The sequence below is a fragment of the Stegostoma tigrinum genome, chromosome 1, assembly GCF_030684315.1.
Source record: "Stegostoma tigrinum isolate sSteTig4 chromosome 1, sSteTig4.hap1, whole genome shotgun sequence".
NCBI lineage: Eukaryota > Metazoa > Chordata > Chondrichthyes > Orectolobiformes > Stegostomatidae > Stegostoma > Stegostoma tigrinum.
In genome coordinates, this window is record NC_081354.1 from 37,984,309 (window position 1) to 38,001,806 (window position 17,498).

Sequence of the window (17,498 nt, forward strand, 5' to 3'; positions counted from 1 at the left end):
ATTTTTTGGGTTTTTTTTTGCAAGCAGAATGTAGATGTTCTGTGAAGTGGTCACCCAGTCTACACTTCATTTCCCCAGTGTAGAAGAGGCCATATTGTGAGCAATGAATGCTGTAGACTAGATTCTGGGAAGTGCAGGTGAAGTGTTGCTTCACCTGGAAGGTATGTTTGGGCTCTTGGATACTAGGGAGGGAGGAGGTAAATGGGCAGGTTGCACCTTTTGCCGGTTATGTGGGAAGGTGCTTTTAAGGGGTGTGGAAGTGTGGACCTGGGTGTCCTGAAGGGAACCCTCCCTGTGGACAAGGGAGGAGAGGGGAATGTGTGCCTGGCATAAATGGTGTATGATGATCTTTGGGCGTAGATGTTGGTGGGATGGTAGGTCAGCACAAGGGGAATCTCATCACTGCATGAGAGATGAGAAGGGGTGAGGGCAGAAGTGCAGGAAATGAGTTGGACCTGTTAGAGAGTCCTGTCTACTACAAAGCTGGGGAATCCTCAATTGAGGAAGAAGATGAATGTTTCAGAGGCTCCCTTGTCGAAGTTGGCCTCATTTGAACATATACGACAGATGGAGGAACTGAGACAATGGAATGGCATCTTTACAGGAAGCAGGGTGTGAGGATGTATAGTCCAAGTAGCTGTGGGAATCAGGTGGGTTTGTAGTGGATATTAGTGGCCAGTCTATCCCCAGAAATGCCGAGGGAAGGCAAAGTGAAAGTGAGGGCAGGGTGGAAATCCGAGGTGAAATTGAAGCTTTCCAATTCCAGACGAGAGGGAAGCAACACCAGTGAAGTGATGTATCAGAGACCAGATTGTTGGTTGGGGCCGGACTATTTCCCCCCCCATCCCACCTCAAGCCCCACCCCCATCTCCTATCTACAAGCCTCATCCCGCCCCCTACACTGTCCTATCTCCTCCCTAACTCCCCACCTATACTCAGCTTTACTGGCTCCATCCCTGCCTCTTTGACTGGTCTATCTCCTCCCCACCTATCTTCTCCTCTCTCCATCTTCTATCTGCCTTCCCCCTCTCTTTTTTTTCCCCCCCTCGCTATTTATTTCAAAACCCCCTTTCCATCCCCTATTTCTGAAGAATGGTCTAGGCCTGAAACGTCAGCTTTCCTGCTCCCCTGCTGCTTGGCCTGCTGTGTTCATCCAGCTCTGCACCTTGTTACATCAGATGTCAGTGACAGCATGTAAGTGAGAAATAGGAATGGGTCAGGAATAGGTCCTTGGACGAAATCAAGGTGTTAGGAAATTGAATGTGATGCTTTGAATACAATTTAAGAAGGACAGAACTTGGTGAATGCATTTTCTTTCTTTCTTTTCTTTTCTTCCCTCCCCTCCCCTGCATCCAAGCTGGATGCCAGGTGTAGAGGATGGTATGGTCGACTAGGTCAAGAGTAGCAGGCAGCTTTGTTTTTAAAAGAGTAACTGTCTTAATTACCGTCATATAGGGTATCAGTTATAACTAAGCTGTGTTCAGGGATTCACAGATCTGGGAAAAGACGAGTGCAGACTTAAGTGATGACATTGGGAGAGAGTAAATGAACAATACCAGTGAACATGTGAATCTGGGTGGGAATAGTTTGTTACTGCTCAACTTATGAGTGCAATTGAAGGAGTAGGAAGTGGCTTTCATGGCCAAGATGAGTGGGGTGGGGGGGAAGGAAATGGCAAGTGCCATTGTGCAATTCAACCTAATGTCTTGTGATTATAGACAGGAATGTAGAAATTCATCTGATTTCTAAAATAAGTAAACTGACTTTACCTTTACAACCATGGTTATAATGTCTGGAAATTGCTAGTTAAAATTGAGCATGTCTTCAAATAGATTTTTATTATGAATTATTGGAATTTTGAAATACATTAAAGATTAGCTCATTCCTTCCACTTGTCACATTTGTTAATTTTATCAGTCTTGTTAGATATACAGATGATTTTAAAAACACAAATTAACAGGATTAAAATGCAATCATTACAGTAATCAGATAACAAATATTTGTTCAGCCTTGTATCATCCTAAAAGATTTCTTCCCGTTTTTTGTCTCAGCGTGACCTTTCCAGAAAGTCAAATGATGTCAGTGGGCAGCTTAATTCTACAACTCTTGAAAATCTGTAAGATATCTTCTCTACTTTTGCTGCCAGCTCACAAGATTTGTTTTTTCTACACGGTTCATTGACAACTAATTGCTTGTTCTAGATCTCCATTTTATTCCTGTTCAAAATACATCGGAGATGGAGGGCCTGTGTTTCAACTTCATTTTTGAATAGAACCGTGTTCTAAATGTGTTTTTTTTGACAAAGTGTCAACTGTCTTGTCATTTCTATATCTTTTGTATATAGAACCATACTTGCCGTCACTTTTTTTGCACATACCTCTGTCTCTACACTGTCCTTGGTTTTTTTTTCAGTTGAATTGTAATTTAGCCTTGTTTTTATCAGCTGTTTGCAAGAACTTCCCACTAAACTTGTAACTTTTGTGTTACGAAAGGGCCAAAAGTAGTGTTGCTATTGATGTTAAAAGAAAATAAAGAATTGGATTAACTTGTTTGGGCCTTTCAGTTCACTAGTGGCAGCATTTCATTTTTTTCACAGCAGGCTCATCAACAAGCAATAAATTTGAACTACCTTTCAAGTCTACCTGAAGCCTTGTCAATGTCAGCCAAAGCAATGGTGATTATTTAGATGCTGTGCAGCTTCTAAAATGCCAGTAAATATACATAACATTTTTAATGTTTGCTTAAAGTATTGAGCTTGTCTTTTTTCTTTGTTAGCTGAATCTTTCAGTAATACCTATTGTCTAGAGTGCAACTTGGTATTTTCATGACAATTTGCTGCTTTAGTAAAGATGTCACAACTGAAAGCTGCTTCATGAATTGTAAAACTAGATTTATACAATAAAATATTTAAGACCAAGGACTTTGTAATTTAAAGTCTAGGAACATGCTTTATTGCAGGATTAAGTGAGGTTCTACTTTGTGTACTATGCAATTTTTATTCTTCACTCATGCAAAACTACAAATGAAGGTGCTCAGCCCAAGGTTGGGCACATGAAAGGTATGAAATCCTAGATTTGTGGTAATAGTCCATAAGAAGCTATTACTCATAGTTCCTTAAATGACAGATAACAAGGTGTAAAGCTGGATGGACACAGCAGTCTAAGCAGCAGCATAGGAGCAGGAAAGCTGACATTTTGGGCCGAGACCCTCCTTCAGAAATGAGGGAGGGAAAGGGGGTTCTGAAATAAATAGGGGGAGGTGGATAGAAGAGGGAGAGAGAAGATAGGGCCCCAACAACCTCAACCACCTCAACCTTCCACCTCTCTCACCCACTCCAACCTCTCCCCAACAGAACATGCAGCCCTCTGCTCCAATCCCAACCTCACCATAAAACCTGCAGACAAAGCAGGTGCAGTTATAGTATGGCACACTGACCTCTACATTGCCAAGGTCAGGTGCCAACTCTCTGACACCACCTCCTACCTCCCCCAAAACACCAAACCATCCTCAACCTCACCACTTCAGGTGACCTCCCACCCACAGCCTCCACCCTCATTGTTCCTCAATCCTGCACGGCCCACTTCTATTTCCTTCTCAAAATCCACAAACCTGACTGCCCTGGTCAACCCATAGTCTCTGCCTGCTCCTGCCCCACTGAACTCCTCTCCACCTACCTGGACTCCATTTTCTCCCCCTTGGTCCAGGAACTCCCTACCTACATCCATGACACCCTCCACCACCTCTAGAACTTCCAATTCCCCTGTCCCCAACACCTCATCTTTACCATGGATGTCCAGTCCTTATACACCTGCATTCCCCATTTATAGATGGCCTAAAGGTCCTCCACTGACACCCTCATCTGCCTAGCCTAGCCTACCTCACCCTCACCCTCCAACAACTTCTCTTTCGATTCCTCCTACTTCCTACAGACAAAGGGGGTGGCCATGGGTACCTGCATGGGCCCAAGCTATGCCTGCCTCTTTGAAGGTTATGTGGAACAATCCCTCTTACGTACCTACACTGGCCCTAAACCCCACCCCTTCCTCCGTTGCATTGATTGTATCGGTGCCACCTCATGCTCCCATGAGGAGCTTGAACAATTCATCCACTTCACCAACACCTTCCACCCCAACCTTAAGTTCACCCAGACCATCTCTAATACTCTTTCTCCCCCGCCCTCCTTCCTGGACGCCCGTCTCCGTCTCCATCTCCGGCAACCACCTAGAAACTGATATCCATTTCAAGCCCACTGACTCCCACAGCTACCTAGAATGCACCACCTCCCACCCACCTTTCTGCAAAAATACCATCCCCCATTCCCAATTCCTCCACCTGCACCACATCTGCGTCCAGGATGAGGCATTCCACTCCTGTACATCTAAGATGTCCTCATTTTTCAAGGACTGCAACTTCGCATTCCCCCCATGGTTGAGAATGCCCTCGACTGTGTCTCCTGCATTTCCTGCAACTCATCCCTCACACCCACTCCTTGCAATAAAAACCTGTCGTCTTCTCTCCATTTTCTATCTGCCTGTTTTCTGCCGCACCCCCCCACCAAATTTCTGATTAAGGTTCTAGGCCAGAAATCTTAGCTTTCCTGCTCATCTAATGCTGCTTGGCCTGCTGTGTTCATCTAGCTCTACACCTTGTTATGTCACATTCTCCAGCTTCTGCAGTTCCTATTCTCCTTAAATGACAAGTGGGACTCCAAAAAGCCTGTTTAGTTTCTGGATTCTGTTTTCTGATAATTCACCAAATCTCTATTACAGAGCAACACTGAATTTTCCAGATGTTTACATCACAAACGCTTAAAAAAACAGACAAATCTATGGTATCTATAGTTCTCTATGTGGAACTGTTTCAATTACTGAATCTTTTTAAAAACTCACTTGGAACATCTGCACCTCTGGGCTGAAATTTATTACAGAGAATGTTTTGCTTTGTTTGCCCCAAGTTCTTTTAGTAGGTTTAAAGTGGTGACCAAGATGATTTCCCCTGAACACTACAGAATCTTTTACCCTTCACCCTGCTGCCCTCCCTACTAATTTAATTTTTGTACTCCTGTAATTTCTTTAAACTTGCTGCTCAATCTTTTCATGACACAGCAGAGGCAGTATGATTTGCTCCAAAGGAGCAGCAAGGTCAGCAAAATTTCTCTTGGATCAAGGATATTCAACATGGCTGCCAGTTTGCACAAGTTTGCCAATTCGACCTGTTGAGAAATCATTCAACATAAGTGTGGTAAATTACAGGGTATTAATATATGCCAGAACAGACTCCAGATTTGTTTAGCCACATACTAAATTCTAAGAATTGGACAAGATCTTTCTAATGGGTTTCTCTCCACTCCCATGAGGAATGATTTGGAGAAATTGCCTCTACATTTTTTTCCAAGGACAGCATTGAATATGGGTGTGTCTGCCATAAGCAGTCCACTAGTATTCCAACAACAAACAATAAAGTATTTAGGGGAAACAAAAATCCTAGAGACTAGTTAATTAGAGCTGAATTTCAAATAGAGTTGAATTTTTAGTAAGTGTATCATGTAAGTCTACTTCACCTACATGGCTTTCAGAAAGACCTTTGTACCCAGTGGTTGGGGACAGGGGGTTGTTTGGCTTTTGGGAGAGGATTTGTTAGATCCCTGGGGCAGAGGTGAGTGTTAGCATCATGGGGCAATGGAGGGTGGTCTGGTAAAGGTATACTGTTGAATGGGGAGGGGGTGGGTGTTTATTTTAACAGTTACTAAGGAGTTAAATGAGGTTTTTAAAAGGCTAGCTTTTTCCTGGATAACTACAGTGGTACCCACCAACTGATATTTAAATGGATGTTTCCAGCACAAGGCAACTACCCATTAGATCCACTCTGTTTGGAGTCTGCTCCATCTCCACTTCTACACCTGCTCAATGTACAACTCCAGTCTGCTCTGTGGAAACTATTATCTCACCACTGGAAAATCTGGCTGTTCATTCCAGTGGAAATAGCATTTTCTTATCTGTTACAGACTTGTTAGCTACCTACTCAGCTGTTTAAACTCTTCAGTCGATAAGGCATGTGCAATATGACTAGTGGGGAATTGAATGGATTACTTCCACCTTGAATATTGGAACATTGTCCTTGTTCTTGGCATCATAACATCTTCAGATAGAAGCATTAAATTGCTGGTTACTCACCATAAATATGAAGTTATGAGCAAAACATACCATTGCATAGTAGAGGGGTTATAGGAAATGTTAACAATGTTAAGCCACTGTTGGGCTTGAGCTATTCAGCTTGATGAATATTAGAACAGCAGTACACACGTTGTGTCTTGTTCTATTTGTAGGGCAAAAAATGAGAAACTCTTGAATACATTCTAAATGCCTAACAGGAACTCTGTGAAAACGTTGGCAAATACCAGTAGAAAACATTGTTTACAAAGTTAATTTGGAACTGCCCAAAACCAAGAAATGGAATATTAAGGAACAAGTCATTGTAAGGAATTGTTTGTATGGAGTATCATATTACCGTCATACTTGCTGCTGTCATGATATGTGGAACAACTACCAAAGCTGACTAGAGATAGTAGGAACTGCAGATGCTGGATAATCTGAGATAACAAGGTGTAGAGTTGGGTGAACACTGCAGGCCAAGCAGCATCAGAGTAGCAGGAAGGCTGACGTTTTTGGGCCTAGACAGTTCTTCATAAATGGGAGAGGGGAAGGGGATTCTGAAATAAATAGTGAGAGAGGGGGAGGCAGATAGAAGAAGGGTAAAAGAGAAGATAGGTGGAGAGGAGACAGACCGGTCAAAGAGACAGGGATGGAACCAGTAAAGGTGAGTGTAGGTGGGGAGGTAGGGAGGAGATGGGTCAGTCCAGGAGGATGGACAGGTCAAGGTGTGGGATGGGGGTAGTAGATAGGAGATGGGGGTGGGGCTTGAAGTGGGAGGAAGGACAGGTTAGGGAGGCGGGGACAAGTTTGGCTGGTTTTGGGATACAGTAGGGGGACGGGGGATTTTGAAGTTTGTGAAGCCCACGTTGATACCATTGGGCTGCAGGGTTCACAAGTGGAATATCAGTTGCTGTTCTTGCAACCTTCGGGTAGCATCGTTGTGGCACTGCAAGAGGCCCAGGATGGACATGTCGTCTGCGGAATGGGATGGGGAGTTGAAATGGTTCACGACTGGGAGGTGCACTTGTGATAATGGGAACTGCAGATGCTGGAGAATCTGAGATAACAAGGTGTAGAGCTGGATGAACACAGCAGGCCAAGCAGTATCTCTTGTGCTCCTGAGATGCTGCTTGGCCTGCTGTGTTCATCCAGCTCCACACCTTGTTATCTGGGAGGTGCACTTGTTTAATGTGAACCGAGCATAGGTGTTCTGCAAAGCAGTCCCCAAGCCTGCGCTTGGTTTCCCCAATGTGGAGGAGGCCAAAACGCAGTATACCACATTAGCAGATGTGTGGATGAACATCTGCTTGATGTGGAAAGTTTCCTTGGGGCCTGGGATGGGGGTGAGGGGGGAGGTGTAGGGGCAGGTGTAGCACTTTCTGCAGTTGCAGGGAAAAGTGGTGGGGCTGGAGGGCAGTGTGGAGCAGACAAGGGAATCACGGAGATAGTGGCCCCTCTGGAAAGCAGATAAGGGTGGGGAGGGAAAAATGTCTGGTGGTGGGGTCGGATTGCAGATGGCGGAAGTGTCGGAGGATGATGCATTGGATCCGGAGGGTGGTACATGAGGACAAGGGGGATTTTGTTTTGGTTGTGATTGCAGGGAGGGGGTGTGAGGGATGAGTTGCAGGAAATGTGGGAGACACAGTCGAGGTCATTGTCGACCACTGAGGTGGAGAAGTTGCGGTCCTTGAAAAACGAGGACATCTGAGATGTACGGGAGTGGAATGCCTCATCCTGGGAGCAGAGGCGAAGAAATTGGGAATAGGGAATGGCATTTTTTGCAGGAAGTGGGTGGGAGGAGTTGTATTCTAGATAGCTGTGGGAGTCAGTGGGCTTGAAATGGATATCGGTTTCTAGGCGGTTGCCAGAGATGGAGACAGAGAGGTCCAGGAAGGAGAGAGAGGTATTAGAGATGGTCCAGGTGAACTTAAGGTTGGGGTGGAAGGTGTTGGTGAAGTGGATGAATTGTTTGAGCTGCTCGTGGGAGCACAAGGCAGTGCAGATACAGTCATCGATGTAACAAAGGAAGAGGTGGGGTTTAGGGTCTGTGTAGGAACGGAAGACGGATTGTTTCACAGAATCTACAAAGAGGCAGACATAGCATGGGCCCATGTGAGTACCCACGGCCATCCCATTTTTTCTGTAGGAAGTGGGAGGAATTGAAAGTGAAGTTGTTGAGCGTATCAATGTAGACTTCACAAGCTTCAAAATCTCCCCTCCCCCTACTGCATCCCAAAACCAGCCCAGCTCGTCCCCACCTTCCTGACATGTCCCTCCTCCCACCTATCCCCTCCTCCCACCTCAAGCCCCACTCCCATCTCCTATCTACGAACCTCATCCCACCTCATTGACCTGTCTGACCTCCCTGGACTGACCCATCTCCTCCCTACCTCCCCAACTACACCCACCTTTTCTGGCTCCGTCTCTGCCTCTTTGACCAGTCTGTTTCCTCTCCACCTCTCCTCTATCCATCTTCTATCTGCCTTCCCCTCTCTCCCTATTTACTTCACAATCCCCCCGCCCCCATTTCTGAAGAAGGGTCTAGGCTCGATACATCTGCCTTCCTGCTCCTCTGATGCTGCTTGGCCTGCTGTGTTCATCCAGCTCTACACTTTGTTATCTAAGCTGACTAAATGGTTTCATATTAATCCATTTAAACTGCACCAACAAACAATAAAAAGCCAAAGTTGATTGTCAAATCACAAGGGTTGTAACGGTCAGTCTTAGCAACTTGAGCTAGCAAGCAGGAAGAATAGAACTGAGGCCATTAACGCTTGAGACCTGAAATATAATTTGATAATGTATAAATGCCAAAGACATGACTATAACATTTGCACAGGTATAGTTTGCTGTTTAACAAATTGGTTCTGCACAGCCTGGGTAGCATAATAGGGGCCAATGTACAGCAAATCTTTGTTTTTACTTTTTAACCAAGAAACAAGGTAACAATGAAGATTGTGTCAGCATTTTGGTTTTGGTTACCATGGTGTAATGGCGAGCACACCGGCTTCTAAACTCTGTGATCAGAGTTCATATCTAGGTGTTGCCTTCTTCCTTGTGAAGTAAGTGGCGAGCCTTAGAAAGTCTCATTTATTGGGGGTGGCATGGTGGCACAAGTGGCTAGCACTGCTGCCTCATAGTGCCAGGGACCCAGGTTCAATTCCAGTCTCAGACAACTGTCTGTGTGGAGTCTGCACATTCTCCCTGTGTCTGCATGAGTTTCTTCCAGATGCTCCAGCTTCCACCCACAGTCCAAAGATGTGCAGTTTAGGTGGAGTGGCCATGCTAAATTGCCTGCAGTGTTCAGAGGGATGGGTCTGGCTGGGATGCTCCAAGGTTCGGTGTGGACTTGTTGGGCCGAAGGACCTGTTTTCACACTATATGAATTCTGTGATCTCTCTCATGCATAATCAGTGAAAATGTGCCCAGTAAATTGGCTTATATTCCTCAACAACCATGTACCTGGAGAAAATGGCCAAAGCTGAAGAATTTTTTGATAAATTTGGTTGTAACTTAACTGATTGTTCAGACTAAATTAAGTTACTGCATGGTCATGGTCTTAGTACCTCACATGCTATGTCATTCAATTTCTTCTGTCTTCCACCTGATCACAGTTATTCCCCATTCACCACTTTCCATGTCTTTATCTTCATGTAAAACTAATACTTTCATTTTTTCCAGCTCTATTGAAAGGTCATTGACTGGAAATATTGATTTTCCACAGAAGTTCTCTGGTTTGAATATTTCTATATTTTTGTCTTCAGCATCCACTTGAGTAAATTTCTCTGATTTCTTGAACATTCTAGATTTACTGTCAAATTTACATTTAACTCAATCTAATTGTTGACAAGTGATGGTTACATTCAGTACCAATTGCTTTTGCTGGTGATTTATCTGTCTTAATGCTACAATTGTAAAATCTCAGTAAAGCATTTCCATATTTTTAAGCTGCACTGAGGATGATAACATCTATTTAGATAATAAACAAAACTACAGAAAGATGACTCTTTTTAAAACTATGAAACTTAACTGAAACAAAAATAGAAATTGTTAAACAAACTCAGCAGATCCGGCAGTATCTGTGGAGAGTATGCAGAGTTAACGTTTTGAGTCTAGTGAATCCTTCAAAACCAAGAAATTTCTGATGGAATGTCTCCCTAATGTGATTATTTATTTTCCTTACTAAAAGGCTTTATTTCACAGTAATAGCTGTGTTACTTCCCTGTGCTGCTGAACAGGAGGTTTCCCTGCAAATTTCAGCCAAAACAAAAGATTTTTACTTCTTGCAACTAGGATAGATGATTCCCACCTTTTTAGTGGCTTCACTGTATGAATTCCATTGCTTGCAGCTTCAAATAATTTGCTGAATAAAGCTGTAGGCAGTGAGATCCAAAAGTTATCTGCTTTAATTACGGTTTTACTATGTGACTCCTGAGATGAGGTGGCATAGTGGCTCTGTGGTTAGCACTGCTGCCTCACAGCACCAGAGGCCTGGGTTCAATTTCAGCCTCGGGCGACTGTGAAGTTTGCACATTCTCCCCATGTCTGCATAGGTTTCCTCTGGGTACTCCAGTTTCCTCCCACAGTCCAAAGATGTGCAGGGTAGGTGGACCATGCTAAATTACCCATAGTGTTCAAGGATAGGGCGCCCTATTATAGGAAAGATGTGGATGCTTTGGAGAGGGTTCAGAGGAGGTTTACCAGGATGCTGCCTGGACTGGAGGACTTATCTTATGAAGAGAGGTTGACTGAGCTCGGTCTCTTTTCATTGGAGAAAAGGAGGAGGAGAGGGGACCTAATTGAGGTATACAAGATAATGAGAGGCATAGATAGAGTTGATAGCCAGAGACTATTTCCCAGGGCAGAAATGGCTAGCACGAGGGGTCATAGTTTTAAGCTGGTTGGTGGAAAGTATAGAGGGGATGTCAGAGGCAGGTTCTTTACGCAGAGAGTTGTGAGAGCATGGAATGCGTTGCCAGCAGCAGTTGTGGAAGCAAGGTCATTGGGGTCATTTAAGAGACTGCTGGACATGTATATGGTCACAGAAATTTGAGGGTGCATACATGAGGATCAATGGTCGGCACAACATTGTGGGCTGAAGGGCCTGTTCTGTGCTGTACTGTTCTATGTTCTATGATGTTAGATTAGGTCAGTTACAGGGGATGGGTCCCCTGGGTGGGATGCTCTGAGGGTTGGTGTGGACTTGTTGGGCCAGAGGGCCTGTTCTCACACTGTAGGGTTCTATGAAACTCTATGCTCCCACTTCAAGTTTTCTTCTAGATGATTCCTACTCCCCACCGCTGAAATAAATGCTTTTCACCTTAAAGGTTTTAGGGACAAATTGCACACCTTTTCTGCAGCTTTACTAAAGTCTGTGAACTTTCTTCTTCTACTCTTTAGACATCTAAACTGTGCCTTTGTCACTTTAACTCTGGTTCTGTGACCTTGGTTACATTGTTTTAATGGCACTAGATTTCCCTTGCTGCAGTTGTGTCTCATGATTCCTGCCCTTCATTCAATCTAAGCCATAAGAACATTCTTTGTATTCCTTTTTGCAGCCTAAATACTCTTCTTTAAAAGCTTCCTCTTGACCACCTGAGATTTTAACCTTACTGTCAGAGCCTCTGATGTTGGTTTGTTCTCTGGTTGAACTGCAATTTGAGATTGCACCTACTCTGTAATGCAGCTTGTTTCTATTTTGGAGAAACTAATTCCCCTTCTTCTGGGAGTTCAGTTCTCTTATGGCAACTCAACAGTCCCCTCACCTACTTCAGTTTTTTTAGAATTGAGGGAGGGTTGAACATGGCATGGGGAGATTTTCAAATCAAGTTTAAAAACTTTCCTCTCATCTCTGCCTCCTTGACCTGACACAACTTGTCCATCTTCTCTCCCACCTATCCACTCCACCCATCCCACTGACCAATCCCCAGTACTCCCTGTCTGTTGCGCTAACTTATCACCATCCTACCTACCTTCACCAGCTCCACCCTTCTCTCTATTTATTTCCCAGCTCCCTTCCCCCTCCCCATTTCTAATGAAGGGTCCTGACGTGAAATGTCAACTTTCCTATTCCTCTGATGCTGCCTGGCCTGCTGTGTTCTTCCAGTTCCACATTCTGTTGTCTTCAAGTAGCAATGTTGCTTCTTTCAAACACAGGTTACAGGCAGCAAAGGACAAACCTCAAGCTTGAAGGTTAGGTTGCCTGAACAAAATCATAAAATACATATATGCTTAATACTGCGGAAAGCCATGCAGATCTGCAATTAGGTTCCACTGCTATGTCACAATGCACAACAGATAATTCTATGCATGCAAGAAATGGCAATCCTCAAAAATCTAATAAAGCTGAACTGATGGCAACACTTGGAAGCAATGCTTATAGGGATGTGACTCAATGTACCAACACTCCTAGGCATTAACTTTAAGAATTCCAATGGATGCACATATTCTGAATGGGCGAAAACTCTAAATCCTGAGAAGCTAAAATCAGATTAACATGGACTTTACTCCCAGCCAGGATCTACAAATACCAGTTTGGATGATCTTCCTCTCCCATATGCAGAGTTACAGGTGCCTCCTCTGCATAGAGAACAGAAAAGGTCAGTGTTTTCCAACTGCAGAGAGGACATGGTTCCCTGTGGCGGTGTCAAAAATCAGGATCATTTGAGGTGATCTCAAATGTAGCAATGTCAGAGGGGTAAAATTCAGTATACAGAATTTTCTAAGGACGGCAGTTTTGAATTGGGAAAAGGAATGTTGTAAGGATTGTGAAAGGATTTGTTGCGAAAGAATTGGATTACCATTTTCATAGCATTTGGTTTCTGTTTCAGAGCTAATAACACGAAACACAGCATCTTGACTTGGAACGATATGCCATTTTTTTCCACACTAACACTAAATCAAAAAGCACAAACTCATTTCCTCACTATATGGCTGTAGTTCAGGAAGATGATTCAGGATAGTTAGAGATGGGCAACAAATGCTAATCTCAATAATGATGCTGACTTTCAATGAAAGATACCTGCATTGGAAACCTGTCTTACTAGGTAAGACTTCTCTATATTTAATATTTTCCTTGGACACATTACTGAATTCCTTCCCTAGATCCCGTACACACCTCACCCCTTCCCCTCCACCGCTGGTCCCAGCCTGGCAATGCCAACTGTATCCCCAGCCTGATACCCCCGCTTCCAAACTTAAACCAAGACACACCAGCGACCTTCTCACTTGGCATCCTACCTCTGGCAAACTACTTGCTAGCCTACCCAGCTGGCATCCTATATATCTGCCTCATCTGTAGTAAGACTATTTGCATACCTGTACAAAAAGCTCTCCTAGATGCCCTTTATAAATTTCACCCCATCTCATCCTTTCACACAAAGGGAATCCCAGATAATCTTAGCAAAGTCAAAATCCCCCTATAACTTTAAAACTTCATTTCTCTCACACCATTCTGTTATTTGCCTATGTATTTGCTCCTCTATCTCCCTTTGACTGTTGGAAAGCCTGCAGTATCATCCCAGCAAGGTAATCACCCCTTTTTTTTTTACGTCTAATGATGGTTTCCTTTCTCAATAATGCCATGCCTCACCTTAACATTTGCTATCCATTGCACCCAAAATTTCTATATCCTAGGATTTTGAGCTTCCAGTCCTGTTATTCCTTCAATCATATCTCAGTAATTGCAACATTATCATATTCCTATAAGTTTTTGGAACACTGTTTCTGATAAGTGATGGAAGCAGTGTCCTTGGGTATTTGTAAGGCAAAGACAGATAAAACAAGGAACTGCCCTAGATCTGAACCAAAAATAGAAATTAATGGAGAAATTCAACAAATGTGATTGCATCTGTGAAGAAAAGCAGAATTAACATTGAGTCCAGTGACTGAAAGGTTACTGGACTTGAAACATTAACTCTGCTTTCTCTGCACAGACTACTGCCAGACCTGCTGAATTTCTCCAACAATTTCTGTAGAGGTCTTGTCCAGTGAGGGGGTGAGATATTAATGGGGGTAGGCAGGAATGTAATTTTATTTGAATGGTGTACCCTACCTTAATTCATATGCTCCTTTGTACAATGATGGTAGCTAACACTGTTTACACAATTTGGTACCTAGTATAAATTAAGACACATTCTCATTTCTCTTGAAAGATCAGAGGAAGCACTCCACAGAAGCCACATTCTCTCACAATCCACTCTTTTGTTACCAGATATTCCAATATTGATTTGTCTATGAAGAGACCATGACAACAGTTTCACATCTGGGATGAAAGCTTGACATCAGAGCTATTTTTGTATCCTGGCTCCTGTTTTTTCTGGGGTGGGTGTTGGAGGAGGTCAGCAGCTAATTGGCTATAAGGTGGATTTGGTTCCAATTAGTAATGCTGTGTGAGACAGTGGAACTCTCAATGTGTGGGCATGATAATATTCACTATGGTGATGGTTGTCTTGTGTATCTAAGGAATGCAGAAGTTAGCAGTATGAAGGGCAGAGATCCCTGGGACCCATGGCAAGGCTGCTCACAGTTTACCAATGCAGGCCTTGAGGTGATATAAGAGACATACTTGAGAGGGGAGGGCTTCTGCTATTGGATGCTGGCAGAACACAGCCACCTCTCCATACTAAGCAGATTTGGCAGAAGGTAGCAGAATGTTAGAAGCCACAGTGTCATCTTGAGGACCTTTATTCCACAGGAGATTTAATGACCATCTTTGTTCTGTTAAGGTGCGTACAGGACAACATCCAAATATTTGGCCCCCTAGTCTACAAACCCATTACCTAAACAACCTGGGGCACATGGTGCCTTGGGTGAGTTGTCAGTGAGGCTTAGAGCCTGATACTTTCAGCTTCACACTTCAAAGTGGCTGCTGACATGGAGTAGAGAGGGTAGTAGTGTCTTACATTTATTTTGTTCTTGTAGGAAGGGCACATAACTCCATGAGAGAACTCACACAGCAAGAGTGCTGTAGGTCAACATCATCATGTTTATGGATAAAATGGAATGCACCAAAGTTTTACAATTTTTACAAACATCTTGTTATGTAACATGAGTTACTTTAGGTGGTTTAGTTGTATGTAGAAAAAATTGAATAATTTTAAAAGCTTTATATTAATGCAGATATTTCAGATTTGCAGTCTTTCCCATTTATTTTGCAAGCTAACAATAGTATTAAGCTATAAAAGGTGAAAGGAACAAATTAACAGGGAAATCAAAGCAGGGAGCTGAAGCATCTATACAGCATAAAGACCAGTTTATGTTAATTGGACAACTTGTTTTTTCTATAAAATGCTATGTCAAAATGCATTAAATGGCATTCAGCAAACTATCAAATTTATTACTTTCAAAATTGCTTTTTACAGTGGTTAACGTATTGCAATTACAATTCTTAACAAAGAAAACTAAATGCATTATGTGTACTCAAATGCCATATATTAGCAGACATCTCACCATAATAGGGATAATATGCCAATTTAACAAAGTGTGGAGCTGGATGAACACAGCAGGCCAAGCAGCATCTCAAGAGCACAAAAGCTGACGTTTCGGGCCTAGACCCTTCATCAGAGAGGGGGATGGGTAGAGGGAACTGGAATAAATAGGAAGCGAGGGGGAGGCGGACCGAAGATGGAGAGAAAACAAAATAGGCGGAGAGGAGAGTATAGGTGAGGAGGTAGGGAGGGCATAGGTCAGTCCAGGGAAGATGGTCAGGTCAAGGAGGCGGGATGAGGTGGAAGGTAGGAAATGGAGGTGCGGCTTGAGGTGGGAGGAAGGGATGGGTGCGAGGAAGAACAGGTTAGGGAAGCAGAGACAGGTTGGGCTGGTTTTCGGATGCAGTGGGGGAGGGGACGAGCTAGGTTGGTTTTGTGATGCAGTGGGGGGAGGGAAAGAACTGGGCCGGTTTTGGGATGCAGTGGGGGAAGGGGAGATTTTGAAGCTTGTGAAATCCACATTGATACCATTGGGATTGGGCTGCAGGGTTCCCAAGTGGAATATGAGTTGCTGTTCTTGCAACCTTTGGCTGGCATCATTGTGGCACGGCAGGAGGCCCATGATGGACATGTCGTCTGAGGAATGGGAGGGGGAGTTGAAATGTTTCGCGACTGGGAGGTGCAGCTGTTTGTTGCGAACTGAGCGGAGGTGTTCTGCAAAGCGGTCCCCAAGCCTCTGCTTGGTTTCCCCAATGTAGAGGGAGCCACACTGGGTACAATGGATACAATATACCACATTGGCAGATGTGCAGGTGAACATCTGCTTGATATGGAAGGTCATCTTGGGGCCTGGGATAGGGGTGAGGGAGGAGGTGTGGGGGCAAGTGTAGCACTTCCTGCGGTTGCAGGGGAAGGTGCCGGGTGTGGTGGGGTTGGAAGGGAGTGTGGAGCGGACAAGGGAGTCACGGAGAGAGCGGTCTCTCTGGAAGGCAGACAAGGGTGGGGATGGAAAAATAGCTTGGGTGGTGGGGTCGGATTGTGGATGGCGGATGTAGATTGTAGATCTGCCATCTACAATCCGAACATCACTTGTCATTATCAATTATTAAAGTAGTAGTAGCAACACCATATTTACAAAATTATAATCTAATCAAAAATCATGTACGTCTACGAGTTTTTTGAGAAGTCTCAGAATGGATGGAGAGAACCAGATGTGTTGTATTTGGAATTCTGCAAAGTGTTCGTCACAGTACTTCACCAAAGGTTAAGTCACAGGATAGAGCCCGTGTTGCTGAAAGTAGCAAATTGGCAGGGACAGAATTGGCTAATAGGCAGGGAACCGGGGATAAGGTGTTATTTTTCTGGTTGACAACTTGTAACTAGTGGAGCTTCACAAATATCAGTGCTGGGAGCCTGTCTGCAATATAAATTAACAATTTGGTGGAAGGGAGCAAATGTAGTGCAGCCAAAATTGCAGATGACAAAAAAAACGTAAAAAAACAAGTTGCAATAGAATTACTATTTACACAGAAATGTAGATAGGTTAACAGATCAATAGATGATGACGACCAACAGATGACAGCTGAGCAGGCTAATATTACTATTTGTTATAGTCTAAATTAATGTTTCTTTGTCTGGACTTATTTTATTCTCCTCTGCTTCTTGGTATTATGTATATCATTAACATTCCAATCAAACACAACTTATAGGACTTAAACGTGGTATCCTTTGGTGTAGTGCTGTAAAGTGAAACTTTGTAACAGTACTTCCTCTAATAGCTCAATCAGGCGCAAAGAAGTGCAGCCTGAAAGACAGGAAACTGACGAACATGACGTCAGCACTGGCTCCATCTTTACTATTATTGTGTTGTAAATTATTGTTTGATGTTTGAACAAACTTCAACATCTTAAAAACCTGG

At 43.6% G+C, this 17,498-nt stretch overlaps 1 protein-coding gene across 3 annotated transcripts in view; it reads left to right on the forward strand.

Annotated features, from left to right (window-relative positions):
- LOC125450836 (protein regulator of cytokinesis 1-like) overlaps positions 1-17,498 on the forward strand; it is a 190,390-nt gene that overhangs the window by 138,890 nt on the left and 34,002 nt on the right. Inside the window, exon 14 of one of the 3 annotated variants that reach the window (XM_048527150.2) lies at positions 2,052-2,545. The exons of the other annotated variants lie outside the window; for them this stretch is intronic. Within the exon in view, the coding sequence (XP_048383107.1) occupies positions 2,052-2,120 (69 nt within the window). The 3' untranslated portion in view covers positions 2,121-2,545. Of the gene's footprint in view, positions 1-2,051; positions 2,546-17,498 lie in introns of those variants that run through there. 3 annotated transcript variants of the gene reach the window in all.